Source organism: Mirounga angustirostris, unplaced genomic scaffold (assembly GCF_029215605.1).
Source record: "Mirounga angustirostris isolate CCGP_5_RB_7025 unplaced genomic scaffold, mMirAng1.0.hap1 SCAF_6, whole genome shotgun sequence".
NCBI classification, from domain to species: domain Eukaryota; kingdom Metazoa; phylum Chordata; class Mammalia; order Carnivora; family Phocidae; genus Mirounga; species Mirounga angustirostris.
Genome location: NW_026991714.1, coordinates 4888870 through 4915758, shown reverse-complemented (window position 1 = coordinate 4915758; position 26889 = coordinate 4888870). Strand labels below are relative to the sequence as shown.

At 59.6% G+C, this 26889-nt stretch overlaps 1 protein-coding gene across 1 annotated transcript; it reads right to left on the bottom strand.

Annotated features, from left to right (window-relative positions):
- VANGL2 (VANGL planar cell polarity protein 2) lies at positions 1-26394 on the bottom strand. The gene is made up of 8 exons (XM_045876723.3): positions 25905-26394; positions 12014-12274; positions 11754-11874; positions 8027-8634; positions 7184-7320; positions 6527-6662; positions 3990-4221; positions 1-3278 (listed from the first exon to the last, which is right to left on the bottom strand). The coding sequence occupies exons 2-8, from the start codon at positions 12082-12084 to the stop codon at positions 3018-3020; spliced, it is 1566 nt and encodes a 521-aa protein (XP_045732679.1). The 5' UTR covers positions 12085-12274; positions 25905-26394; the 3' UTR covers positions 1-3017.
- Positions 26395-26889: the final 495 nt, after the last annotated feature.

Sequence of the window (26889 nt, the reverse complement as noted above, 5' to 3'; positions counted from 1 at the left end):
TGCCCCCACAAAAGTCAAATGTTTTTATTTCATATAAAAAAAATTTGTACAGTTTTAGTTCCTATGTTTAAGAAAAAAAAATCCCTAAAATTGCCATTATGTTTAGATCCACTGCAAACTGTAAAAACAAGCTTTTTATATATTAAAAAAAAATTTACATTTTACAATTTTCTACATGCATGCACAAGGTCTCTGTAACCCAAAAAAAAAAAGAAGAAAGAAAAGAAAAAGAAAGAAAGAAATGAAAAAGAAAGAGAGAAAAGAAAAAAAAATCTAGATTCAACAGTGGCAAATTCTACATTTACAATCTCACTTGGAAGGGACCCAAAACAAGCCCCCTTCCTTTCGCGCACAGAACAAATCACAACAATCACACACCAGGACCGAATCCATCAGCAGATGCTGCCCTGGGGGAAGGGCAGGGGAAAGAGCAGACAGACAAGACGGACAGACGGACAGATAGCAGGGAGGGGCGAGGGAGCTCCTTGGGCCCCACAGAGGAGAGAAGCACAGACTCTGGGAAGGGGTGTTTCGGGGGGTCCCAATGCCTCTTCACAGGTACCGTGGCGGGGTTTGCAACAGGAACGCGGAGCAAGAAATGAAAGGCTCAGATGGGACAGGCATGGGGAGAGACGACGAAGGATCAAAAAGAAATAAGCGAGAGTCAACGGAGCGTGAAGGGTCGTGTCAGAGAAAGGGGACCGGTGGGGACGCGGCAGTGTGGCGAGGTGGGTGAAGGCCTGAGGTGCAGCATCCCCAGGGTGCCCCAAGGTGATGACAGGAAGGCCTGGGGGGTGGGGTGGGGAGGAGCTAGGATGCTGTGGTGTCACAGAGACCCAGCCACACGTCCGGTGTCCTGGGGGAGTGGGGGGGGCCGCAGGTAGGTGCGCCCCCACAGGAGAAGAGTAAGAAAACCCAGCGCGTGGCGGGACTGGCAGAGCAGGGGGGACAGTGCGCCAAGGGCCTGGGCCCGTGGCGCGCCCCACAGCAGTTCACAGCATGAAGACAACTCCCCGTGTGGGAGAAGCAAAGACACACGCAGCCAAACACTTGACAACTCATCCTGACACTTTACAAAATAATAATAATTATAATAATCGTCAAAGAAAACAAAGATACCACAGTTGTGACGCAAAGGACCAAAACACTACCGTTCTCAGTCACAGCCCTTAGTGCTTAGAGAGTTGGGGGAAAGTTTGCTTTTTGTTTTAGGAAAAAGGAATGAAAAAATCACAGTGATTAAAAACATGGCAGGTTCTGAAAATAAACACTCCCCCGCCCCTAACGTAGGGCCGCAACGAAGATCCCAAATACGTTCCGTCTGCCCGCCCCAACCCGGTCCTTCCGTCACCCCACACCCCGCTCCTGCCCACCATCCAGGCCCCATTTTCCAGGATAGTGAGGTATTTAGAAATGTGACCCAGGAGGGACTCCTCTGAAACCAGGTCCTTGAAGAGAAGAAAAGATACCTTCCCACAACCCCCAGGATAGGATGCATTTCCCTCGGGCACTGCCTAAGTCAGCCCCCAAACCACACCTGTAGGGATCGGGCTCAACGCAAACTGAAGAGCCCTTCTGCAGAAGTGGTGGGTGGACAGATGTGCTTTTTCAAAGAGAACAAGGGGGGAAAGGCCATCACGAGGCTCCATCACGCCCAGGCTATCCCTACACAGACAGGAAGCCTCCCTGGTCAGAGACCAGTGGGGATCAGAGCTCATGGGGCACTCCGCGTGGCAAGAACCAGTGAGTCTGCCAGAAGATGGGCCTGAGAGGGGGCACGGCGAGTTACTCAGAGGCCTGGCCCCAGGGCACACTCCAGCCCAGCCGCGAATGGCCCTCCCCGTGGACCCCAGCTGGAGGTTCTAGTTCCCTCAGCTAAAACTACGTAATTGAAACACGTCTGAGTGAAAGGCTCAGACGTACACTGAAAATATGTCTTAGAAGGCCAGTGGATTTTGCTCAAAACGAGACCTGAACTCTGGAAAATTCGGATTGGGTGTAGAGACTACAGAAGCCCAACAGGGTGAGGGACGTGTACCCATGAAGGCGGCAATCCTGGCCCCTCACCCCAGCACTGAAGGAGACGAGCGCCCAGAGAACCAGGCAGGGAGACAGGAGGGCACCCTGGCCAGCCAAGGAAAAGAGACCCCTGAGGCAAAGAAGTGGGCTTAAGGCAGGGGACGAGGGGGCTACTGGCTCCCCCCAAAACGAGATGAGGCAACAAGTCCCTGGCACTGAGAGAAGACACACGGGGGGGCGGGGAATGTTGGTCTCAGACCTTGGGGGGTCGGGTCATGGTCTGCAAGCCACTAAATCTGGGCTGGCGTCTGTCTACTTGCCGTCCTTCAGCAGGAAGGGGAAACCTGCCCCAGCAAGGCGGGAACGAAAATACAGGTAGATTCGGAGGGCAGGGATCTGTGATGTTCCCCGAGTCGCTCCTGTCCTTCGCTCAGAGGCTGCCCAGGGTGGACCCAGTGAGGGAAGGCACTGTCCCCCATGGCCCAGGAAACGTGGTCACAGAGGGCTTCTGCCTCAGTTTGCCTGTGGTCACAGACCATACAACTCAGAAACAGAAGGTAGAGACTTTGGAGTGAAGGGTAGGATCTTCCCTCGCTCTGAATGTGTGTGGATGTGCAGGGGAGGCTCTGACAGCCGAAGCCAATGACCGTGGCGGGGAGACCCCTGACTCGGGCCGTGTGGGGGGCTCAGGGGGTCCCCGCCCCCTCTCAGAAGAGACCGCCATCCATCCGGGAGGGAGAGGGAGGGCAAGAGGCACGGCTTCCTGCAGGATGACACCAAGTGAGGGCTGGGGAGAGAGAGCAAGCTTCCCAGGCTCTGCTGACGCAGGTGGCCTCTTGAGGCTCATGTGGGGCAACTAAGGAGGAGGGGAGCAGATGGGTGGGGGATCAATTCAAGTAAAAGTAAACAGGGGCAGGAGGCCGAAGGGCGGCGGGAGACGAGAGCCGAGCCCTCCCCCGCCCGCAGGAGCCCCGCGCACCCCCTGCCGCCGCGCTCGGTCACACCGAGGTCTCAGACTGCAGCCTCATGACAAACTTGTGCGACTTGGGATCCACAAACTCCTCGGAGAGTTTGAAGAAGGGGACCTTCTTGGTGCTCACCACCAGGCTGAAGTCCTGGCGTTTTAGGAGGAAAACGATGCCGTCCTTGAGCCCGTTGGTCACCGGCTCCTCGCTCACCAGCGTCCACTGTTTGGCCAGCCAGCGTTCCTTGTGGTACTGGATGGTGGGTCCGGCCGCCAGGTACCGCTCCAGGAAGGCCTGGGGAGAGGCCAGGGGCTGCGTGGGCATCTCTCCCACCCACCTGCCACCCTCGCCCCCTGGGGGCACAGCTTCCAGAGACAACCAAGATGTCCCCCAGCTCACGCTCTGCTTCCACGCCATCTAGAACATTAGAGCAGAAAGGGGCTGGGCTCCTCTGCTTCAGACCCTTGTTGTAAACATGGGGAAGCGGAGCCCACAGAGGGCGGGGGGGCGCCCAGGGTCAGGACCTGCGCCCCGCACTTTCCCCGCCGCAGGCCAGGACCGCGAGCCCTCCCTCATTCTTGCTTCCCCTGCATCGGCTCTCACGGAGCCTGTCACCCTGCTCACCAAGTGTGGTTGGGGACGCAATTCTAGGAGGCTGACAATAAAGTTGAGTGAGGGGAGGGTAACAGCTCGAAATGAGCACAAAGAACACTCGGTGGCAGCTAAGGGGGACGGGGGGACTCGGTGTGGCAATAGCAGAGCCCTTAGAGAGATGGGAGTCAGGTCTCGGCCATTCCCGGAGGAGTCTGGAAGCTGCCCCTGCCCCTCACCGCCTGGGAACTTGACTCCGAGCAGAGGCGCGGGGTGGGGCAGGGATGGGAGAAGAGACCACAAGGCGGAGCGGGAGCAGAGGAGGGCAGGGCTGCAGGGCTGGGTGCAGCGAACCCCGTGGCAAGGAAGGCCGGAGCGGGGAGAGGCAGGGTGCTGGCAGCAGAATGAGCCTACCTTGGGCGTCATGTCGTGAGTGATGCAGAACTCGAGGTGCTGCAGGATGCTCTCCATGGTGTGGTAGGGCTGCTGCTTGGTGGTCCGCAGGTACTTCTGCATGGCACGGGCCATGGAAGCGAAGATGGCCTGGGCTGCCTCCCGGGGGTCCATCACCTCCCTCGGGTTCTTCTGCTCCTCTTCCTGCAGCCGCTTAATGTGAGTGAAGGCCTCCTCCACCGCCACCACAAGCCTGGGGGACAGGAGGGGCCTGGACCACACGCCCACCTCCCGTCCTTCCCTCAGCTCCAGCCCTCCCGCAGCCTGAGCGAGGCCAGGCCTCGGGCACCCCCCGCCCCCCGCCAAAACAGCACAAACCCACCTGGAGCCAAGGGCTGGGCTCTGGGGGCTGTGTGCGTGTGGGGGTGCACATGCACAGTGCGATGGGGGGGGCAAGGCAGGAGACAGCTGTAGAGCTCCGGGGGCCGAGCACAGGGACTCCAGGGTCAAAGCCAGAGACAGCCAGGGCCTGTAGCAGACGCCGTCCTACCTGAGACCCCCGAATCACGCCTCGCTGGCTGACAAACTACCAGACAAGCACAGGGCATGGGCAACGTTAGCATCTGTCTGGGGGGTGGGGTTGCAAGGAACTGACTACAAACCAGGAAGAAAAAGGCGAGAACACTAGAGCAAAATGGCAGAGGTGAGACCTGCTTGGCTGCAGACACGCAAGCCCTCAGCGGCCGGCCGTCAGACAGAGAATGAGAACGTTCATGCAGCGCTACTCATCAAGACAGGCAAAGAGGAAGAGCACTAGAATCCAAATGCTGCCGAGGGGGTGCGACACACCCGTGAACCACCTCGCCGCGACAAGATGCCACACACCGGGTCAAGGGCAGCAGGGGTGAGTCTCAAAAACGGTGTTAAGGTGGAAGCAGGAAAAAGAAGTCAATTTACATTAAACGCATACAGACACATGGCGGCGTCTGGAGACCCAGGAACCTGGAACCTGGGGTAGCTGAGGGTGGGATTCTGGGCTCAGAAAACTGTGGCTCGTATGCGGCTACAGTTCTGTTTATTCTTGTGCTTCTGTGTCTCGGTGCAGCTCCTTCTGAAAAAACCCTTTTATCTCGGGTGAACCAAGGGAAAAGCTTTCTCCTGGTGACAACCAAGGTAATAGGGGAAGGAAATGTCCGCTACGGGCCAAGAATGGTGTTAGCAGGACAGGAGATCCAAAAACCCTGCTTGGGGCAGAAGGTGAAGGGCGTGTGTGGCATCGCTGGGTTCCTTCCCACCAGGGCCATTTCTGAGACAACGGGAGACATGCTGGAATGTCAAAGAAATGGCACTGCTGGGGGCGCCTGGGTGGCTCAGTCAGTGAAGCGACTGCCTTCAGCTCAGGTCATGATCCCAGAGGCCTGGGATCGAGTCCCGCATCGGGCTCCCTGCTCAGCGGGGAGCCTGCTTCTCCCTGTCCTTCTGCTCCTCTGCTCATGCTCTCTCTCAAATAATTAAATAAAATCTTAAAAAAAGAAATAGCATTGCTGGGACACCAGCCTCATGTCAGGACAGGGGAAGGGATAACTTCCTCCCTCAAAGCCTAGAGACCGGGTGAGGAGGGGCAGAGGGCAAGGCGGATGGTCAAATGCCGGGGCCCTCTCCTGTCGGAGGCCCCGTGGAAATCCCAACACACCACGGTGGGACATGGCAGTGGCAGGCACCAAGACAGACTCTTCAGGCATGACTTAAGCGTACATAATAACGTGAACAGGAAAAAGGGAGGAGTGAGGACAGTACTTAGGAATGTACCAAGATATGAGTGCCAGGACCTCATTTTTTGCAGGTAAAAAGGTACCATCAGCTAAGCAGGCCTCCAAGAGCTACTGGTAGGAGGCCCAGTCCAGCCTCAGTCCCCGCTGCTGCAGGCAAGGCTCACATGGTTTGCCAGGTCCCTGCTCCACGGTGGGAGGCAGAATTCCAAGATGCCCCGTTCACCTCCAGCAGGTTCCCGGCTCCTGGCTATTTGGTTCACTCCGTACGTTTTGCACACATAATTCAAGTGCCGAGTCAGTTGACTTGGACATTATAAAACAAGGAGATGACCCTGACCAGCCTGATCTTATCACATGAGCTCTTTAAAAGCAGGGTTTTCTCCAGAGAGAAAGAACAGGTCAAAGGAAAATTCGAACTACCGTATCCTGACCCGTGAGGTCAGGTGACAAGGAACTGATTCCAGTGACCAGTGAGCTTGGAAGAGGACCCAGGCTCAGGTGGGCGTGGTCTTGATTTCGGCCTTGACACCAACTGAGGGCCTGACCGGCAGGACTATGAGCTGAGAAGCGTGCACTGGTTTACGCGCCCAGCTTACGGCATTTGTCCTGGCAGCCACAGGACGCGGATGCTCACAGCGCACCCCATCCTGACGGGTGCACAGGCCTGCTGGTCTTCCTCTCCTGGCCAGCCCACACCCAGCGGGCCGGGCCCCCAGGCTCCCCTGCCCGTCCTCACCCGGCGGGCCCCCAGGCTCCCCCGCCCGTCCTCACCCAGCGGGGACCCACCTGGCCCTGCGCTTGCGCACCCTCCGCTCATGCTCGGCCTCCTCATAGTAGTACTCGTTGTGGCTGTTGTCCCGCCGCCGAGCCGCCGCGGCGATCACAGCCCGGGACTGGCCTGTGGAGTTGTTGGTGCTGTTTTCTGCGCGGGAGCAGGAGAGACGGGCACAAGTCACTTCAGGGCATGCTCGCTTCCCATCCCAGCAAGTCTGGAGACAGCAACCTGACGCATCCGGAGGAAGCTGGGCCCACCCCCGGGCGGTACCGCCACTCCCAACCCTCCTGGCCACAGCTGGGAGAGGCCCACAGGTCGGCCACCGGGAGCGCCCGGAGAGCAGGAGTCCTGCACATGCTCCTCCTGGTGCAGGAGGACCTGGAGCTCAGAGAGCTGAGGGCTTAGGACCAGAGCTGGTGAGCAGACGCAGAGAAGTCAGAACGGGGCGGGGGGTGGTGGGGGACACGCCGCAGCGTAAAGGGACAGCGAGGAGAATCAGCAGCTAACACCAGCCACCTGGAATCCAGGGAAATGACAGAAGAGACGGGGCTGGGGAAAGCAAGGGAAGAGGCTGACAAAAACAGCAAGCAGGGTGAGCAGAGCGAGCAGGTACAGAGCCCTGCTCCGGGAGGGGACGGACGGGAGGGCAGGGGAGCAGGGCCGCTCACCCTCTCCGAGGGAATACACCTTGAAGCCAGACACCTTCTTGGCCAGGACGGACTTGGGCAGGTTGAGGAGGGCAGGGTTGTAGACGGGGAAGTCATGGTAATACTTCTCCAGGATCCACACTGCCACGCGCTGGATGCTGTGGGGCAGACGGCAGGAGGGGGAGGGAGAAGGGACAGACAAGGGGTGCCGGGGGAGGGAGACATCAGGGCAGATGAGCAGGGCCGGAAAGGACAAGGACAGGGACAAGCTGCTTCCAAGAAGCCTGGCTCAGGGCCGGAAGTCGACTTCCCAGGCTCCCAAGCCTTCCCCAGGGCTGGGCCTGCTAGTCCTTCCCTGCTGTGCTGAAGCCCAGGGGAGAAAGGGCATTGGGCCTGGGTCCCCCAAAAGGGTCACCTCACCCCCTCCAAGACTTCCCCAAGATTCCCTCCGGGACCAGGAGGTGCTCCTGATACTCCGTATGGCCCGGCGGGGGTGCAGAGGAACTCCCCCGTTTTCTTTTCCTCTGGGGGTCCCTCCTCCGGCCAGCTCATCTCAGTGACCACTCACCTGAGGGCTCACCAAGGCTGTGCCTCCAAGAAGGCCAGGAAAGGGGTTCCCAAAAGCCCCCGTTCGTGCCCCTTTGGCCCAGCCCTCTTTAAGGTCCCCACTGGTTCACTGCTCTCTCCCCACTGCTAACTCCCAGTCCAAGCTGCCCCGGGACCCTGCGCTGCTGAAAACCTCCTGGGTGCGAAGTACTGCACTGCGGCCCACGGCCCTGCGGCTCCTCCCCGCCGCCCACCCGCCTCTCACGGCCCTGCAGGCCCTGCAGGCCCCTCGGCCTGCTCGCGGGCCCGCGCCCACACCTGAGATGGCCCACGTTGTAGAAGCGGCTGGCGCCGTCGGTGGAGCGCACGACCTTGAGCGTGAACTGCGGCTGCAGCTGGCGCAGCTCCAGCAGGACCACGGCCAGGTAGTGCACGAAGAGCAGGGCGTCCACCAGCGACACGGCGAACTGGACCACGCCCTGGTAGCTGCGCTCGCGGGCGTCCAGGATGCGCACGCCGTAGAAGAGCCAGTAGGAGACGACGAGCAGGAGGACGAGCACCATGAGCAGCGCGCGCAGCGCGAACACGCGGGGCAGCGAGGCCTTGGGGCGGCGGAGGAACAGCGCCCAGCTGCCCAGCAGCAGGATGAGCAGCTTGAAGGCCACGGAGATGAAGAGGCCCTCGCAGGCCGTCCCGCAGGGCTCCAGCTCCTCGCGCCACAGCAGCGGGGGCAGCAGCAGGAAGGCCAGCGGCGAGAGGAACGAGAGCAGCGCCAGCGTGGCCCCGGCCGCCGCGCCCAGGTGGCGGGAGCAGTCCAGCGGGACACCGTCCTCCATGTCCTTGGCGATGCGCGTGAGGTCATCGTGGGAGATGCTGTGCTCGGAGGTGCCCGTTACGACTGTGGTAGTCTCCCCCCAGTTGTCATCCTACAGCCAGAGGGGCCGCAGCCCGGGGGAGGGGAGGGAGGGGGAGGGGAGGGAGGGGGAGGGGAAAAGGAGAAGAGGGAGGGAGGGAGGGGGAGGGGAAAAGGAGAAGAGGGAGGGGAGACGGGAGCGGAAGGGGAGACGAAAGGAAAGGGAGGAGGGGGAGGGGAGGGAGGAGGAGGGGAGGGAGGGGGAGGGGAAAAGGAGAAGAGGGAGGGGAGGGAGGGGGAGGGGAAAAGGAGAAGAGGGAGGGGAGACGGGAGCGGAAGGGGAGACGAAAGGAAAGGGAGGAGGGGGAGGGGAGGGGAGGGAGGAGGAGGGGAGGGAGGGGGAGGGGAAAAGGAGAAGAGGGAGGGGAGGGAGGGGGAGGGGAAAAGGAGAAGAGGGAGGGGAGACGGGAGCGGAAGGGGAGACGAAAGGAAAGGGAGGAGGGGGAGGGGAGGGGAGGGAGGAGGAGGGGAGGGAGGGGGAGGGGAAAAGGAGAAGAGGGAGGGAGAGAGGGGGAGGGGAAAAGGAGAAGAGGGAGGGGAGACGGGAGCGGAAGGGGAGACGAAAGGAAAGGGAGGAGGGGGAGGGGAGGGAGGAGGAGGGGAAAAGGAGAAGAGGGAGGGGAGGGAGGGGGAGGGGAAAAGGAGAAGAGGGAGGGGAGACGAAAGGAAAGGGAGGAGGGGGAGGGGAGGGGAAACGGAGGGCAGAGGCAGGGCAAAAGAGAGCAGAGAGGGCCATCAGCCCATATGCAACCACCAAAATATTTACTGAGCTCCACTCTGTGTCCAAGCTTGGTCTCTGCAGGGCTGGCGCCTCTGAGACCTGGACCCTCACGGCACACAGTAGCCAGCTGGGGAAAGAACACCAAGGCCCAGATCCCCAACCACCTTTTTTTTAAAGAACCAGATGAGGGGCGCCTGGCTGGCTCAGTCGTTGGGCGTCTGCCTTCGGCTCGGGTCATGATCCCAGCGTCCTGGGATCGAGCCCCGCATCGGGCTCCCTACTCGGCGGGAAGCCTGCTTCTCCCTCTCCCACCCCCCTGCTTGTGTTCACTCTTTGGCGGTCTCTCCCTGTCAAATAAACAAATAAAGTCTTTAAAAAAATAAATAAAAATTAAAAACCAGATGATTTGGGGGCACCTGGGTGGCTCAGTCTGTTAAGCATCTGACTTCAGCTCAGGTCATGACCCCCAGGTCCTGGAATCCAGCCCTCCCCACAGTGGAGAGTCGGCTTCTCCCTCTCCCTCTCCCCATCCCCCTGGTCATGTGCTCACTTGCACGCTCTCTCTCTCAAATAAATAAAATCTTTAAAAAAGTAATAAATAAATAAAAACCAGATGATTTTACTGTTCATCCAAAACTGAGAATCACTGAATTCACATAACAATCCCTAAGGCCTGTGTACTCATAACATGATCTGCGGACCAGCAGTGTGGATGGACATCTCCTGGGAGCTTGCTGGAAACGCGGCTTCTCAGGCCCCACCCCACACTGGCACACCAGAAGCTGAATGTTAACAAGACCCCCATGAATCACTCAAACATTCAGAGGCTGGCAGGGTGCGCTGAGGCACCCAGAGGACGAGCAGGGTGCGCACGCCAGGAGCAGAGCCGGGCATGGCCAGCTGGAGCCTGAGCAGGCTACCTGCAAACTAGGCTAAGCCAGAAGCACCTGTTCTCCAGACCTCAAGCCACTCAAGGTTTCTGACTAAGAGAGTGACCTGAAAAAAAGCAGTGTGGCAAAGGGAAGAGGACCCCGGAGGGCAAAGAGGGAGAAGGCAAATGATCAGTGTAGGGCATAGGAGATGACACACTGGGGCCACCCTGGGTCTCTGGTCTGCCCGCAGCACAGAGCCTGCCTGTTCCTGGAGGCAAGGGGGTAGACAGGCTGAGGTCCCCAGTGTCCTTCTGAGTATGGTTCACTCGAGCAATTTCTGCAGAGGCCAGACACCATCCCACAGAGGAGCGCCAAGACCACCAGTAGCCATCGGTGCCTGTACCCTCCATGGGAAGAGAGAGACTCTCAGGACTAAGGCACCGACTGGGGAGTGTAGGAGATGCCTGGCAGGGTCAGTGATCAGGGGCTTCCCAAGGACAGGAGCGGAGTCTGATCTGATGAAAGAAAGTGGGTGCACTGACCACTTTCAGCTCGAGAAACTGGATCAACTCCTCACTCTAGGCTGATGCCCCCAACACACACACGCTGCCGACCCTCTCCAAGCATCAAGGGTTTGTGGCCTCCTCCCCCACAGCAGGTGAGCTGACCATGTCTCGGGGTCCTTCAAGAACTCAGGAGGCCAGGTCTCAGGGAGAGGACAGGACTGGGAAAGAGGGAGAAAGAATATTTCCCTTAGGTACTCATCTGCTCCCAAGACCCAGAAGTCCCAATGTCAGTCACAGAGATTTCCTGTGAAAGAAAAGGAGCTGGGAGTCTCCAGCCTGAGATGCCCCCAAGAAGGAAGAGCGGGAGGCACAAGACGCAGGCAACCTCAGTCACTTCAAATCCTGCCTCTGCCCTAATCCAGCACTGCGTTCTGCCTACTGACCTCCCTGCTGGTGAGCACGGTGGGCCACAGAGGTTGGAGCAGGAGCAACCTGCTCACCGCCGCCCCCCTCCAGTGACAGGGTCCTTCGGGGCGCCCCCTGCTCCCCCTTTCTCCACCGACTCGCCCACACCTGCTTCCCTCCAGACCCAGGCGATGCGATTCTGCAGGCCGACACCAGAGGGCGTGGCAGTGCCCACGCCTCGGGGCTCAAGGAAAACTCAGCGCTGCCCTCCCTCCCAGACCCCACCCACTGCGCCCTCCTGCCCCGGTTCCCAGCCCACCGGACTGGCGGGCCTCCATGCAGAGGAGCCAGGCAAACGCCCATGACACAGCCCTGGCCAGCTTACCTCTCTAAGGAGGAAGAAGCTACGGCTTCCAAAGGGATCTCTACTGAAATTCCCTGGATTCCACTGAAGCGGGGTCCTACCTTGGGACACCAAGCGGAACCAGTGTGACACAAGATGCCCTCCCTGATAGGGCCTCTGTCCGAAGAGACCAGGTCTCCAGGCCCCTCCCCATCGGATGGACCTCCAGCTTCACGGAGCAGCCTGAAATCACCTGGCCCGGACCCCGTGCCCGCGGATGCTCACCCGCTCATCCCCTCGCGTGGACTCGTTGTCCAGCAGGGGCTCCCCTGGAGCCTGGATCGTCACCGACTTGTCCCCGCGGCTCCCATCTCGGCTCTTAGAGCGGTGCCGGTCCCGGCGGTCCCTGCAGCAGGAGGCCAGGGGAACAGGCACAGAAGGTCAAAGGGGGGACCTGGGTCTTCTCAGCAGCCCCTGTGCGCGCCCACCTCTCAAGCACCCCCAACACACCCTCCAGCACCCACAACACCCCCATGCCTGCCCACCTGTGCTTGCGGGAGCTGCGGGAGTGGCCCGACTTGTAGGAATAGCCTGAGTACTGGGACTCGGTGTCCATGGCGTCTGAACGCCGCGCCTTATAGCGCTCCAGGGCCACAGGCTGGGGCCTTTTGGGGGGCCCCACAGCCACCTCCTTCAGCACCGGCTTCTTCAGGCCAAGGGGCACCTTCAGGAAGTCAACCGTCACCCTGAGGGACTCTATTTTGCTGGACGAGTGGGCTTTTCTCAGAGAAAATGAAGCGGCGCTCCTGAGAAAAGGAAGCAGCTGGTTAGAAGTAGCTGGAGCTCCCCGTGAGGTCAGGGCAGAGAGGAGGACAGTCCCCAAAGGGCAGCTGCAGGAAGCCTAGCCACAACCTCAGAATATTCCATCCAGGTTCCCGCTCTGCCCAGCGGGCCCAGTTGCTCCAGCCCTGCCTCCAGGGGGAGCACCCCTCGGCTGTGCCAACGGGGTGCAGGGAAGACGGCCAGCAAAGGCCACTAGGAACGACCCGACCCTGGACGCCCCGGGGCAGAGAACCAGGGTAACGCCTTCCTTATTCTCAGCCAGGAAAACCATGGCTCAGAGAGGGCAGGTTCTGGCCAGGCTGACAGGTTGGACCAATAGAGACCTCACGCAGCAGAAACCCGCTGGCTTCTGTAGAGGCCTCTCCTTCTCCCTGACTCACAACTTCTGAGGATGCCCACAGGAGGAGGGCTCTTGTCACCATCTTGCCAACACGTCCATCAAACAGACCTGTAGCCACGGGCCAGGTCAGCCTGGCTGTTCCCCATGAGGCTCAGAGAGTGTGTGTGTATGTGTGTGTGCGCGTGCGCGTGCGCACGACTAAGGGACAAGGTCAGGAATGGAAACCATGGATAATGTTGGGGTGAGTGGGGAGGAGAAGGCAGCAGAAACCATTCAAAAGCCTAAAGCCCTGAAATGGCAAGGTCAAGAGTCTTCTTGGGTGAGTGTGCTCGGGGCGGCATCTTTATTCTACACGTTCACCTTTGAGCTCTGCAGAGAAGAATGAGCTCTCCTCCTCGCTTCCCCAACCCTCACCCGCATCCTGCTGGGCCCCAGAGCCCAGCCCTCCACGACTAGCAGCCACCGCGCATCCTCCCCTCTGCCCCACCTCTGTCACGCACGCACGACTCAGCCACGCACACGCGTATTTCCCAGCCTCACTCACCGGCCCATCGACTCACTCTCAGGCACCTCTGTGCACCACGCTCCCTACGAGGCCCTGGGGGTATGGCGGGGACCTGACCCTGCATTCCCAGGCTGGTGGGGCAGATGCATGCAGAACGAGGACACTGGAGTATGAATAACTAACTGCAGGAGTGACGACAGGAAAACCAGGAGAGACGGCTCTGGGGGCCGCGACCAGAAACTGAGTGCTTCTGGAAAGTCTCTCGGAGAAAATGACACCTGAGCCTGAAGGAAGAGCAGCAATGACCCAGGCAGAGTGCAGGAGAAAGGCAGGGAGGCGCGCTCAGGAAGACCAAGGGCAGCGGAGCTCGGTGTATTTCAAGAACTAGCATCGGCCCGTGGGGCTGGAGCTGAGGAAGAGGACGGTGGACAGGTAGCCGGGGCCAAGCTATCGCAAGATCCCTGGGCCAGGTGAGGAGCTCGCGTTTTAGTCCAAGCCCAAGGGGAAGCCTGTGAAGGATTTTAGCTATGCAGGCAGGGGCTGGGGGAGGGGAGCGCAGCCGTGGGAACGTGGGAACACAAGGAAGGAGGCTGCTCCAGGCGTGCACGCCTGGAGGAGGTGACAACAGCCGGGCGTGAGACATGCTGGTAGGATCAGCAGGGCCCACCAAGGTCTGGCTGAGGGGAGGGGAGTGCCCAGGATCTCTGGCCTGAGCAAGAGAGTAGGTGGTAGTGACATCACGGGGCGGGGGCGGGGGGGGGACCTCGGGAGGAAGGCAGTGAGCTCCATTTCCAGCGGACTAAGTTCAAGGCCATGAGACAGGCGGTCAGGGAGGCAGTGGGGTTTCTGAGGAGCCAGACTCAGGAGAGTCTGAGCTGGAGGTGCTGCCGGGGTATAAGGTGGGAGTGTGTGGGATCCCCTCGGAAGAGGAATGAGTTAAGGGGTTTCTGGGAATCCTGGTGTGCAAGAGCAGGCAAAGGAGCCAACGAGGTGAGGCCAGAGGACGGGGGAGGCCAGAAGAGTGGGCTCCCGCAGCATCTGAGAACAGGAGAGCGTTTGGAGGCGGGAATAAAACCGACCAGGTCGCATGCTGCCAAAAAGTCAATGTTGTTCAGAACTGAAACAGGTTTCAGTGTGGTTAACTCTTCTCCCACTAAACTAAGCGGTCAGCAACTAGAGAACAGGAAGGATGACTGAGACGTATCTGTGTCCACCACCCTCCCGGGGGAAGGGGCAAGAAACTGACGATGACCTGGGGAATGCACTCGCCCTCTGACTCTCGGGGAACCCGCCACCACCGTGGGGAGATGAAATCTATCCCTCCATTCCTTGATCCCCCTACCAGCTATCTGGAGGCACCCCCGTGGCCTCTCGATGGTTGTCAATAGCCCCACGTCAAGGCAAGCGTGTGACAGACACACGCTTAGGGGACACAGACATGAAGCCTCAACCCCAGCCGAACCCTTTCTAAATACCATTGCCGTGAACAGGGCCTTATGCAGCACCCCATCCACAAATTACACATCGGGCTCCTCCACCCCGGCTCCTGAGAACCCTTTCTACTGGCTAAGATCTCAGTACAGTTCCCACACCTTGTCTGCATCTGTCTGGCCTGTTGCAGCCTATTCTCGTCCCCAGGCCCGATTCCCACCAGGAGGTTCAAGAGAAGGAGCGGGCTCCAGAGAGGGGGTGGAGAAGTAAGGGGGAACAGACCTGCCCTCGCCCGGGTCTAGACAGAGGAGGATCCAGGACTCCCCACCATCTCAGCCTCACCCTTAACACTCACATCTCCAGAGACAACAGCACAGAGAGCCTGGGATTTGCATCCAAGGCTCTGCATTCGAAACCTGACTCTCCCACCCACCAGCTACATGACCACAGGCAAGTTACTTAACTTCTCTGCACTTTGTAGCCTGGTAGGCTCATCGGGAAAATCGGAAAATAATGATACATCCTTGATGGGGCTGCTGTGAGGACCCTGGGGGTGAGAGAAATGCTTCTATACACTGCTCAGCTAGTAATTAGTTAAGGAATTAATATGCTCTGGCTCAGGGTTGCCCATGTTCCGATCCCCACACTTCCTCTGAGACTTTGGAAAGAGGTGGTATAAATAAATCCTGCTGTTTGTACTACTAAATAAAGAAGTCACACACACACACACACACACACACACACACACACACACAGCCCTGACCAGAACCACTTCAAATACACCCAGGAGGGAAGCCAGGACCATTGTGTTTCCCCTACAGATAAATTTCGAACCAGTCAAGAGTGCCAGCCCCTCCCAACCCTTTGTTCCGAGCGACTCCGCCTGGAGCCCCTACCTTCCTCCCAGCCACGTATTAAAGACCCAGCATACACCCTGCTCCCCTGGCCCGCTTCACCCCCCCAACCCAACTCAAGGTGCCCCAAAAAGCATCTAAATGTGCTCCTCCTTCCCCTACCAAACAGAGGGGCCAGAATGAGCACCCAATTTCTCAGACCCTCGCCTGCTGTCCCCTCAAGTACCCGGGGAACTAACCCGAATCTGGAGAGGCTGGGGGAGAGACGGGAGGTGAGTGCAGACAAGGGGAGAGGTTGCCCTTGTTTCATCAGCTCAGGAATCAGGGGTCTGGAGGGTCTCCTGGGTGGGCGGATTCCCAGGGAAGAGGGTGGGGGAGGGGAACACTGGATGAGACCAACAAGTGGAAATGTCAGAGGTGGACCTCGAGGGCAGCAAGACCCGGTGTGGACTGGGGGGGGGGGGGGTGATGGGGGGAGGGCCCTGGTTTGCAGGTGGGAGGCTGGGAAAAGCAATGTGTCCCCTTGCGTTCACCTTGCCCCCACCTCCAAGACACACAAACACACTCACTCAGTCCCCTGCTCAAACCAACCATGGATTATCTGGGGTTAAAAGGAGGCCAGAGAGGAGAGAGAGAAGGAAGGGAGCCTGTCACAAAAACAAGACCCTTCTCCCCCCAAAGGCCTTTCAGAAATAAAATTAATGGAATGTGTCTCAGTACCATCCCAAGGGGACTGGGGGGAGGGGTGGGGGGGAATGTGGGGGCTTTTGTCCCCGGCTGCCCAGCTTCTCCCACATTGATCACCATGGCAACCAAAGCCCCCTGTTGCCTAGGTGATGGCAGCCGGGTCCTGGAACCCATACCCAGCATCCAAAGCGAGGGAGGTTGTGAAGGTGGGGGGGGGGTTAGGGACAGAGCGGGAGAGAATGGGGTTTCTCCTCTGGCAGCCCCAGCTTTTGTCTGAGCCCTGGGATCAGGTTTCTTCAGGAAACAATCAGCGGCCTCTGGAAAAAATACACTCAGAACCTGGCAACAGGCAGAGGGAACAAGGCCTTGGGGGGTGGGGGGGGTTACAGAGGGGAAGGCTGGTGTTGGCCAAAATGCAGACTGAGACAGGACCCTTCCTCGTAGCCCCCCTCAGAGGCGCGGCTCAGGTGGACGAGGCGTTGGACACAGACATGGGCACCCCAATGTGGGGCAGGTGCTGGGGACTGAAGGCCAGCCGGCAAGTGGCTAGGATCACGACCTCCTTTGCCCGCTCTCTGGACCAGGACCACCCCACCACCCAGTCCCAGCTCCTTCAGGCCCAGGATGGGGGCAGGAGGCGGGGCAGAGGTGAGGGTGGGGCTGGGGGAGTGACTCAGCCAGGAAAGCAAAGCTGCGGAGGAGACCGGACACAAACATGTACCTAAAAAGGGCACCTGTTATTCCTCATCTCTATGGAAGATGGGGCTGGGGGCAGCAGACCAACTGCGCAGCGGAAGGCACTTGGGTTGGATCTTCCGGCTGCGGGGGGAGGACAAGACACCAAGAGCTTTCCTGACTCTGACGGGGCAGAGCTCTTGATAGGCCCACTCTTGAAACAAATGGCCCCCCTCTTCTCAGTCCGAGATGGGGAAGGCTGGTGCTGCCGGACACAAGGGAAGGGGCACCGCGGACCCCTCCTGCAGAGCTCTCTGTGGACACCTGCCATTAAAGCTCCGTGACTCCTACGCAAGAGCCCAGGTCCACCTGCCGCTGCCTCCAGGTCCCCACTCCTGCCCACAGAGTGGCGTGGGCATGTGAGCGCCCCCGGCCCAAGGCCCCTCAGCTTCACCCACCACAGTCCCGACGTCCAAGGACATCGATGTGAGTCCACGCACCGTGCTGGCTGGCCACCCTCCTGGGTGCCAGCGGGGGTCCAACCTCCCCGCCCAGTGTCCAAAGAACTAGAAATCTGCCCAGAAAGACAGAGCGCCCTACCACGTCATCAGGCTGGTGGGAGGAGGGCAGAGACTCAAAGTCACAGCTATCCTTCTTCAGACCCGTGGTTTTTCCTCTTTGCCATGTGCTCAGTCCAGGCCCTTACAGCCACCACTGGTGGCGAGAGGTGTCCAGTGTGGCAGCAAATGCAGACACCTAACCGGCTGCCCGCCGAGGCCAGGAAGGTGCCAGAACCTCTACCTGTGCCCACGTATTCCCCGAGCTCCCCCTTCTCTCCCCTCCTCCCGGGAGGAAACTGCATGGACCCACCCAGTTCTCGGCAGGTCCCAGCACTCCCCTGGAAGAGGCCTTCGAGGTGCAACCCTATGTTTTCCAGATAAAAACATGCACCCCAGAAAGAGACGTCACGGTCGCATCTCAGGCACGCCTTCCTGGCCTCCACTGTTGGACCTGACCGACGCTCTGGCTTTGGGGTGTGCTCCTCTCAAGAGCGAGACCAGGTTCCTCCATGAGACTCCCGGGCCTCGTGACAAGGGACACCCTAGACAGGCCCGAGCTCAGACATTCGAGACCCGAGCCCTTCCCCTCCAAGGGATGGTTTCTGCCCCACCCTCCCCCACCCAGCTGAGGCTCTCCATGCTTCCTGATCGTCCCCATCCAGCCTCAGTGGTGGACAAGCCATCCCTCCCAGGAGGCCATGCTGGGTTTCCCCATCACAAAAAGAATTAAGGTGAGAAAAGCCGGGGACAGCCCCAGGCCCTAGACCAAAAATGGGCAGGAGATTTGCTCCCACCCTCACTCCTGCACCCTGAAAAAGGTCCCAGTATCCTTGGATGAGACCAGAGCTAGCAGCTGGATCTCAGGGCGCTGAGGAGGAGAAAAGGCCGGCCTGGGGAGCCCAGGAGCCCCCGCCCTGCTAACCAGGCACACTCCCAGGACAGCCCCAGACATGAGCTCACCATCCTTCGAGCCCCAGGGCAGGGGCAAGATCCTTCTCCTCCCTGGGCCGAGAAGCAGGGGACGGCTGGGCTTGGGTCACCTTGGTGACTGAGCTTCCAGAGCAGCTGCTCATGGCCAGACCCTGGTGCAGGGAGCACCGCTGGGGGGAGAGCCCACACACTGGGCTGCCGGCCAGGATACCTGAGCCTGCGTTCTCACGGAAAACGAGCTGGGGGAGCCAGAGCCAAGCCTTGCTCCTCTACTTCCTCAACTTCCCTCCATCTAAAGCAGGGGTGATGTGGGTACCCTCCACAATCCACACACACACCGAAGCGCAGACACACACCTACACCCACCCTCCGATCCCCCTCTGAAACCTGGAATGGCTCCCGCCCGCCCCACCCAGCTCCACCTACCCTGGCCGGGCAGGTTCTGTAGAGACCTGCTCTGCTTTCTCTCTGGCACCCCCACCCCCACACCAGCTCGCAAAAAGCCTCTGTCCCCCAACACACCATACACCCGCGTGCACGCACGCACCCACACCACGGCGCCTCATTCCCTAGCCTCCCCCAGACCCATTCCCAGCCAGTGGAGAAGGGAACCCTGGGCAGGGGGAGGGTAGACAGCAGAAAGGGTGAGTAATCTCTTTGGCAGCTGTCCCAGGTGGGGGCCAGAGGGGAGACAGGGTGCGAGGCCGGTGAGAAGGTAACCAGGGCTTCTAAATGCCTGGATGCCCTGTTTAATTTCCACCAACGGGCCGGCCCCACAATTCCCACCCACCAGGCTCTGCACTTCCTCCCTCAGCTGGGGCAAAGGACTGGCCCCTACCTGCCCATCAGGTGAGCTGTGGAAGAGCCAAGAAGGAAAACAGGTACCTCGAGTTGTCCTCAGGGACAGGAGAAGGTGGACCATGGGAGGTGTGCAGGCTGCTCACAGATCAATTCCGGTGCACTCCACACTCCCAGCCTTGAGGAACACAAAAATGCCTCTCTCTTCGTAGCCTACTGTCTCAGGGAGGCGCCAAGTGACCCTGACTCCAGGAGGCCCTCCCAGCCTGCTCGCCCAGCCTCTGCCATGGAGTAGGAGGTGGCAAGTGGCTACTTGGGGAGGGGGACTCAGCCACCCTTGGGCTCACATGTGGTGGGGGAGCTGGGAGCTGGGGACACGGGGCACGAAAGCTGGTTTATACAGGAAAAGTAGCAGGCTGGGCCTAAGGATGTGACGCAGCGTGACTGAGGGTGCAGGTGGCACGCCTGGCTCTCCCTACTCTGGAAACCTTCCCCTCACGCTTCAGCCCGGGGCCCCAGATCTGGCAAGTGACCCAGCTCCTATACAGGAAAACTGGGCCAGCTGAAAGGCCCACGTACCAACTGACCTCCACCACCTTGACTAAGTCACCAACCGAGGTTTCACTCTTCCAAAGAAGTCCCAACGTCCTCCAGCCCTTATATCTGCCACCTCCAGTCCTGGAGTATGAAGCATGTGACAAAACAAGTGTCTCTGTTCACACTTGGTTGTTTTTTAAGTTACCGCATTCACACCTTCCTTGGGTTCAGCACCTATTCCCGTCCAATCCCCACTTACCCTAAAAAGCCAGAGGCCCCTCCCCAGACTCACACACAAACACACACTCTCTTCTGGCTGGGGTCGGGGAGCCAGGAGCCCCCTGGTGAAAGTGGGGGTCCGAGGGATATTTTGGGGGTTGCTGGAAAACACTACAATGAGGGCCAGGCCCCTCCCAATCACAAACAAGACCCCATGGGCTGCAGTGGCCAGAGCCCCCCACGTGTGAAGGGGCCCACAGAGAGGAAGAGGCCGGCCCCTGGAGAGGTTCTGCCCAGGGCACAGCCCTGCCCCAGGCTTGTGACCAGGGGGTGCTCCTCTTGGGAGACCTCCTTCTTCCAGAAGACTCCCCCTGGCCCCGCCCTCAGAGGTAGACGTCTCTACTCAGGCTGACAAGGAAACTCATGTCCACCTTTCAGGAGACCGGGCAGTGATTCAAGTTCAAGATTAAAGGCAATAATGAGCAAATCAGATTCAACCAGAAGAAGGCAGGGGCAGGCGGAAGGAGCATTATGGAAAATGGAAGAGCAAGGCAGTCATGAGATCTCAGGTGAGCTGCTTACCTTCTCTAAACCTCAGTTTTCAGGCCTGTAAAATGGAGTAATAGTGCCTACTTCAGGAATTTAAGAGTTTCCAACAAAATAACGCATATGGAATATCATGGAGTGTGGCCCATAAGAGATGGACAATAAAACGTTAGTTCCCACCTATTTGTCCTTTAGAGAGTGCGCCTCCGATCCTCCCACTTCCAGTTCTCATCCTCTCCTTGTGAGAAGACCCCACCCAGAATAAGATGGAATCACCTCTGGCTACAGTGCTGGCCGCAGCCCCCCAGACGACCACCCCGCCCTAACTTCCACCACAGCCGAGCCCTGCCTGAGAGAGCAGCCAGAACCCCCCCTTCCCATTCTCTGCCTCTTTCCTGGGTTGAGGGTGGGGGGCTGGCCCCAGGTCCCCCAACCCTCTCTTCCCCTCCCTCCTCCCACACTTACAGAGGCAGGGCCTGGGTGCCAATCACCCCCACTCTCCCACAGGTACTAAGCCCAGCTGTGTGTGCAGTGGCTGGGGAAGGGGACCCCAAGTCTGCCGTCCCACCCCTGCCCCCAGCTTTTCCCTCTGCCCTCACCGCCCCACCCTGACTACCAGGAGGTCCTTGGCTCTGCTGATTCCAAGCCTGCTTCTCCCAAACCCGTTCCCAGCTGTCATGTAATTACCAGCCTTGCCAGGGGCACCAGACAAGCACAGCAACACCTCATTTCCAAAGGGCCCCACCAGACAAGGCCTCTGCCTCCTTCTCCGTACCAAGCAGTGTGGAGGAAGGGATGGAAAGATTCTCCCTGACCCACCTCATTTCTCTCCAGATCACAGGACAGCTGCCCAGGTCAGATCACCAGGAGGCAGCCTAGAGAAGGGAAGGCTGCGGGGGGGCTGGGCGGGGGGAGGGAGGGAGGAGGTTTGAGTAGGATTCACGCCCAGGCTTTTCCCTCACCTCTGCTACTAAAACCTCCCCTTGAACAAGGCTACCAACCTGGAGAGAGTGAGAGAAGAAATGTCACGTCAATTCAGAGACAGGGGATATTGAAAGACAGGTACCAGCAGGGACGGGGGTAGACAAATACAAGAGAGAACCACCCGAGAAAGACGAGGAAAGGGCAAGTTAAAGTCCCATCCTCCACCCAGACCCTGAGAAGAGGCAATAGGACCCCAGCGTCTCCCTATTACCCACCAACCTCATGGGACTTCCTTTTACTGGCAGGGAAACTGAGGCCAGATCCCCCACCTTATCCTGAGATCCAACAGTACCACGCTGCACGCAGCTCACCAACACCCTCGATCCTTCTGGCATGCTCGGCCTGTACCTGCAAACCTTCTGCAGGCCCCTCCCTGTCTGCCTAGCTCATCCTTTACATCCCACTAAGGTCCAGCCACACAGTGGAATACGATTCAGCCCTGAAAAGGAATGCGGTTCTGATGCCTGCTCCCATGGGAAGGAACCTTGAAGAGATGGTGCTCTGGGAAGGCAGACAGACAGGAGAGGTCACGCGTTGTATAATTTCATTTCTATGAAACACCCAGATCCACAGAGACAGAATGAAGACCGGTGGTCGCCAGAGGAAGGGGCAGGGGATGGGGAGCGCTGCTTTGTAGGTACGGGTTTCCTTTCGGGGTCGGGAAAAGGCTTTCAGAGGCCATGGCTGCACAACGCTGCCAACTACTAAATGCCAACTCACACTTTAAAGTGGTTAATTCCAGGGGCACCTGGGGGGCTCAGTCGGTGAAGCATCTGCCTTCGGCTCAGGTCATGATCCCGGGGTCCTGGGACCGAGCCCCGCATCCGGCTCCCTGCTCAGCGGGGAGCTGCTTCTCCCTCTCCCTCTGCTTCTCCCCCTGCTTGTGCGCTCTCGCTTTCTCTAGCAAATAAGTAAAAGCTTTTTTTTAAATGGTTAATTTTATATTATGTGAATTTCACCTCTGTTTAAGAAAACTCAGCCAGCGAAGGGCACATCTCCTCCCTGTGCCTTCCCTGACACCCCCCCCAGGGCCAAGCACTCCGGCTCCGGGCTCGGGTGGCCTCCTGAACACACCTCCATACAGCACTCACTGGGCTACAGTGAAATCGACGTGTTTCTGCACGTCTCCCTGTGAAAGCCCGTCTCACCCGCCCCTCTCGCCCCGGTGCTTCACACGGCCCCGGGCAGACAGCAGGCAGTGCCCAGCGTGGTCCACCAGGAGAGCAGAACCAACACCAAGCTCCGCTCCCCAACCCAGAGCTGCCTCCCATCACGGCACCGGGGAGAAGCCGAAGCACTCGGCTCACGGGGACCAAGCGCTGCCCGCGTGCCAGGCGCCGGGTGAAGGGCTCACGCTCTGTTCCTGCACTTAACCCTCATAAACCGAAGCGGTAGGGCGAACTATTAACTCCGTTTTACAGGTGAGACTTCAAAAAGTTCTCTCTTCTGTCTCAGGTCTCGGAACTAGGAAGTGGCAAAAAGAGAAGGTAGGAGCAAGCCGAAACCCAGGCAAGGAGGCCACTGGGGGGACCTGGCGTTCCTGGAGGAACGCCCCATCGGGGTTGGAGGATGGTGTCGTAAGACATCCAAGAGGCTAAAGAACGGGGTTTAAGAACTTGCCCCACGTCACGCCACTGCGAAGTACTAATTCCAGCCAATGCTGTCAGGGTGTGGGGAGCTGTCAAGGGCAGAATGTGCAAAAGAGCAGACAGGAGTCCCTAAAACTCAGAGGTGAGGAGAAGAGTCCCAGAGCTCATCCCTCTTCCCCCCCAAAGTTTCTGTTAGCCAAGTACACGCCCCCCTCAACCGGAAGGGCCTCTTGGAAACCAGACAAACAGATAAAGTCTGTCCTGCTCTAGGGCCAGGAAAGGGGGCCCTTCCTCAAACTCTGAAGGAGCAGAAGGAGCCGAGAGCCACACCGGAGAGGCCCGTCTTGGAGGAATCAGAGGAATGACCAGGCAGAAGCAAGACAATGGAGCAGGAGGAGCCAATGTGTCCACTGGTTCCAGACTAGAAGTACTTCCAGAGATGGCACCTCCCATCCTCTGAGCACAACACATCCTCCTTGGAAGAACACCCCCACCAGCACGGTGTAGCAGGCCTGCACGAGAGCCAGAGCACCCCATCCTCGATTCAAGAGCCTCGCTCGCCACAGGAGCCCTACCCATCAGACAGTGTCTGGCTTGGGGGAATCATGCATCTGGTCCTTCCTGCTCTGCCCCCAGCCCTAGTCCCAACATGTTCTAACTCCCACTACCCTTATCCCCCAGTCTTAGGAAAGCCAGGAAGCCCTGGAGACTGAAGAGGGAACATTCCAATTGCACATGCTCTTTAGGGACTCAGACATTCCAATTCCAGTTCCTCAGCGACCCTGATAAACTTGTGCGGTCACAATCTCAGCCCCTAAACCTGGGCAGCTCACCCTAACCCCTGGCGGCAACAGGAAAGCATCTGAGAGGGCGACGGAGAATAAAGTGTGCATCCTAAACAAGAAGGTCAGCCCCTTCCCTTCACCCCAGAAGAGAAAGGACAAGAGAGAGGAGAGGCAAAGGGGGTAACCACCACTTCTGTGGGGAGAGATACACCCACTTCCCCGACAGTGGTGACCTCCCGCCACATTATCAGGATGGTGAGAACGGCCTTCAAGGGGTGCCCACGCTCCCCCCAACACATGGACACTCATTTGCCCCCTCACTGGCTCAGCTCCTGTTCCTCACCCTCAGACCCGCCCCAGACCACAGCTCCGCCCCAGCCATGCTCCTCACCAGGGAAAAGGGAAACTAAGGAACCCGCACAGACACACCTGCAGAAACTCTTGAGGAACCCCCCACACCCCACCCCACCAACCTCCCCAGAGCTCCCATGCCACCTTCTCAACCCCATGGACAGACCCCGTTCGTTGCACCACACCCCATTGTTCATCCCTCCAGCAGGCTGCCTCCTCTGGCCTCCACCCCATACCAAAATCCCAACTCCTCAGGAACTGTAGGGTCCTGGAGGAAGGGCAGGGTTCGTGGGCTTTTCAGTCAAAGACTCCAAGGCGCTTTCCAAGACAACTGTGGCCTGAGGGGGCTGAGCCTGGGCCGGAAAGCCAAGAATGTGGCCTCTCCATGCACTGGAACCCAACCTATGATGGTGGGGGAGGGCCCTCTTCTTTCTCTCCCTGACTCCTCCAGGGCCTCCGATTCCTCTAGGACTACAGCCAGAACCCCTGTTCTCTATTGCCCAAAGCACACACCCTTTTCTAGAAAAACCCACCTCCCAAACAGGCATCTCTTAAGATGGCCCACTCACTGCCACTTGTAGGTCTCAGATACTTAAAGCACTCCCCTTGCGCCCTGAGAGAGCACATCCAAGAAGCTGCAGGATCATCCAGACAGCTGTCCTTCAGGCTTTCTACCAGGAAAATCTGCCTGTAGGTACAAGAAATAGTACCCCCAACACACACTCAGAAACACACACACCACCTAACGCAGTGCACCCACTGGGACGTACCCATCAACGCTGGTTGCACACAAGAGAACAGATTTGCTCACCCCCTTTCCACCACACAGGTGCACGCACACCTATCCAGGTATGCCCCATTCTGTTCTTGCACACCCGCCTTCCTCAGTACCTACACCCTTCTTTCCCAGAAACCCCTCCGCAGTTCACACACACAGACACACACCCCTTCCCCCGGGTATACACGTAAATGCACATCCAAGCACACAGCAGATACACGGTCAGCTGCTCCCGGGGTGCACACACCTCCACAGAAAAACCCCTACACCTCCAAACCCAGGGGCCCACCTGCAGGAACACGCAGCACATCACGGCGCGCGCGCGCGCACACACATACACACACACACACAAAAACAAAGAATCACACACACTGAGCCTCCACCGATGCTTTAGAACTCACTAATGCAGAGCCCCCAGCCCCCCAGATGGGTAAATGTGAGTGGGGAGAGGGATGCCGGCGCCTGTCCCTGGGCCCCCATACACAGTGCCCGGGTCCCCGGCCCGCCAGCCCCGTCCTCGAGCAGCACACACACCCCCTCTACTCTCCTCGATCGGTCCCCAGACTCCCCACTACACCCGGAATGCATACCTGCCCCGTCCCTCCCCACACTCCTGAAGGTGTGTCTGCACCCCTAAACACCTCCCCGCTTCCAATACCTCCAGACTCCGATCCTTGCACTGCCTCTCCACCCCCCCCAACACACACTCCCGGTCTCCGGCTTCAACCGGCTCCCCCGGGATCATTAAGGCCCCCGCCGGGGCCCCGGGCCCAGGAAAGTCCCTGGCTCTCAAGGCCCGGGCTCCGCCCCCTCCCCAGGAGCCCCCCGGCCCTCCGCAAAGTTGGGGGGCACTCCGCCGTGCAGTGGGAAAACGGACCGGAAGGGGGGTGCCCCGAGCCCCCCTTCCCCCAGCAGCCATCCCGGGCACCCCCTGGCCCCCGCACGATTGTCCTCCTTTCCTGTTTCTCGTCCTCCTTTCTTTTTCGGGCAAACTTTGCCCGCGCCCCCGCGGCCCGGCACTCACCGCCGCCCCGAAGTGCCGGTGGGCTCGGCCCGGCGCCTTTGTATCCGCAGCGCTCCGGGTCGCGGCGCACTCGGCGCTGGCGGACGGTCAGCGCGGGCGAGGGCGGCGCGGAGGGGGCTCCGGGGCCGGCCACCCCCTCTGCGTCCCAGACCGCTGCCTGTCCCCCCCTCGGGGCCCCGGGGGCAGGGGCCGGGGGATGGGGGCGCTCAGGCTCCCATGGCGGGGCCCAGGAGCACGGAACCGGGGCCCGGGAATCGCACCGGAGCCGGCGGCGGAGCGGGCAGGGGACGGACAGGGGAGCGGGCGAGGGGCGGGGGGCCGGGGGGGGGCGGGGGGCGCGCGCTCGCGGGCGCCGCCTCCCGGCTGTTCCCGCCGCCGCGCCCCTCCCGCCGCCGCGCCCATTGTCTGCGGCCCGGCTCTTCCCGGAGCCGCCGCTCCCCGGCCGGCGGACCTCCCCAGACGCGCGGGGCCCTCCCGAGCCTGGGAGAAGGCCGCGGCCCGGCGACCCCCGCCCCGAGCGGTGACCGGGGAGGCCTCGATCCCCGGCCAGGGCCCAGCCCGCAGCCCCTCCCTCCTGGGGCGCCTTTTCCCGAGCCGCCGGTGAGAGACGGAGCCCCCGGACCCCGGGGATGGAGGTGTGCGTTCTCGCGGGCCACACAGCCGGCTACACAGAGTCCAATCTGGGACGTGGAAAGATTGATTTCCTCCCCCACCCCCCAGGGCTGCGAGAAGGGAGAGTCGTTTCTGATTTTAATTAGTGGCAGGAGACGCTCCCCGCTTCCCGTGCATACGGGGATTTCCCTGACACCCGCACCACCGCATCCCCCTCCCCCTGCTTCCAAAAATAATTTAATTACTCGGTGTTCTAGCTGCGAGCGGTGACCGCCCAGTCAGTATGGGACGCTCCCTCATTAACACTTTTTTCCTCCCCTCTGGTTTCAGCGTTGGGATTAATTACAAAGGGAGCCCTGCCCTGGGGGAGCGA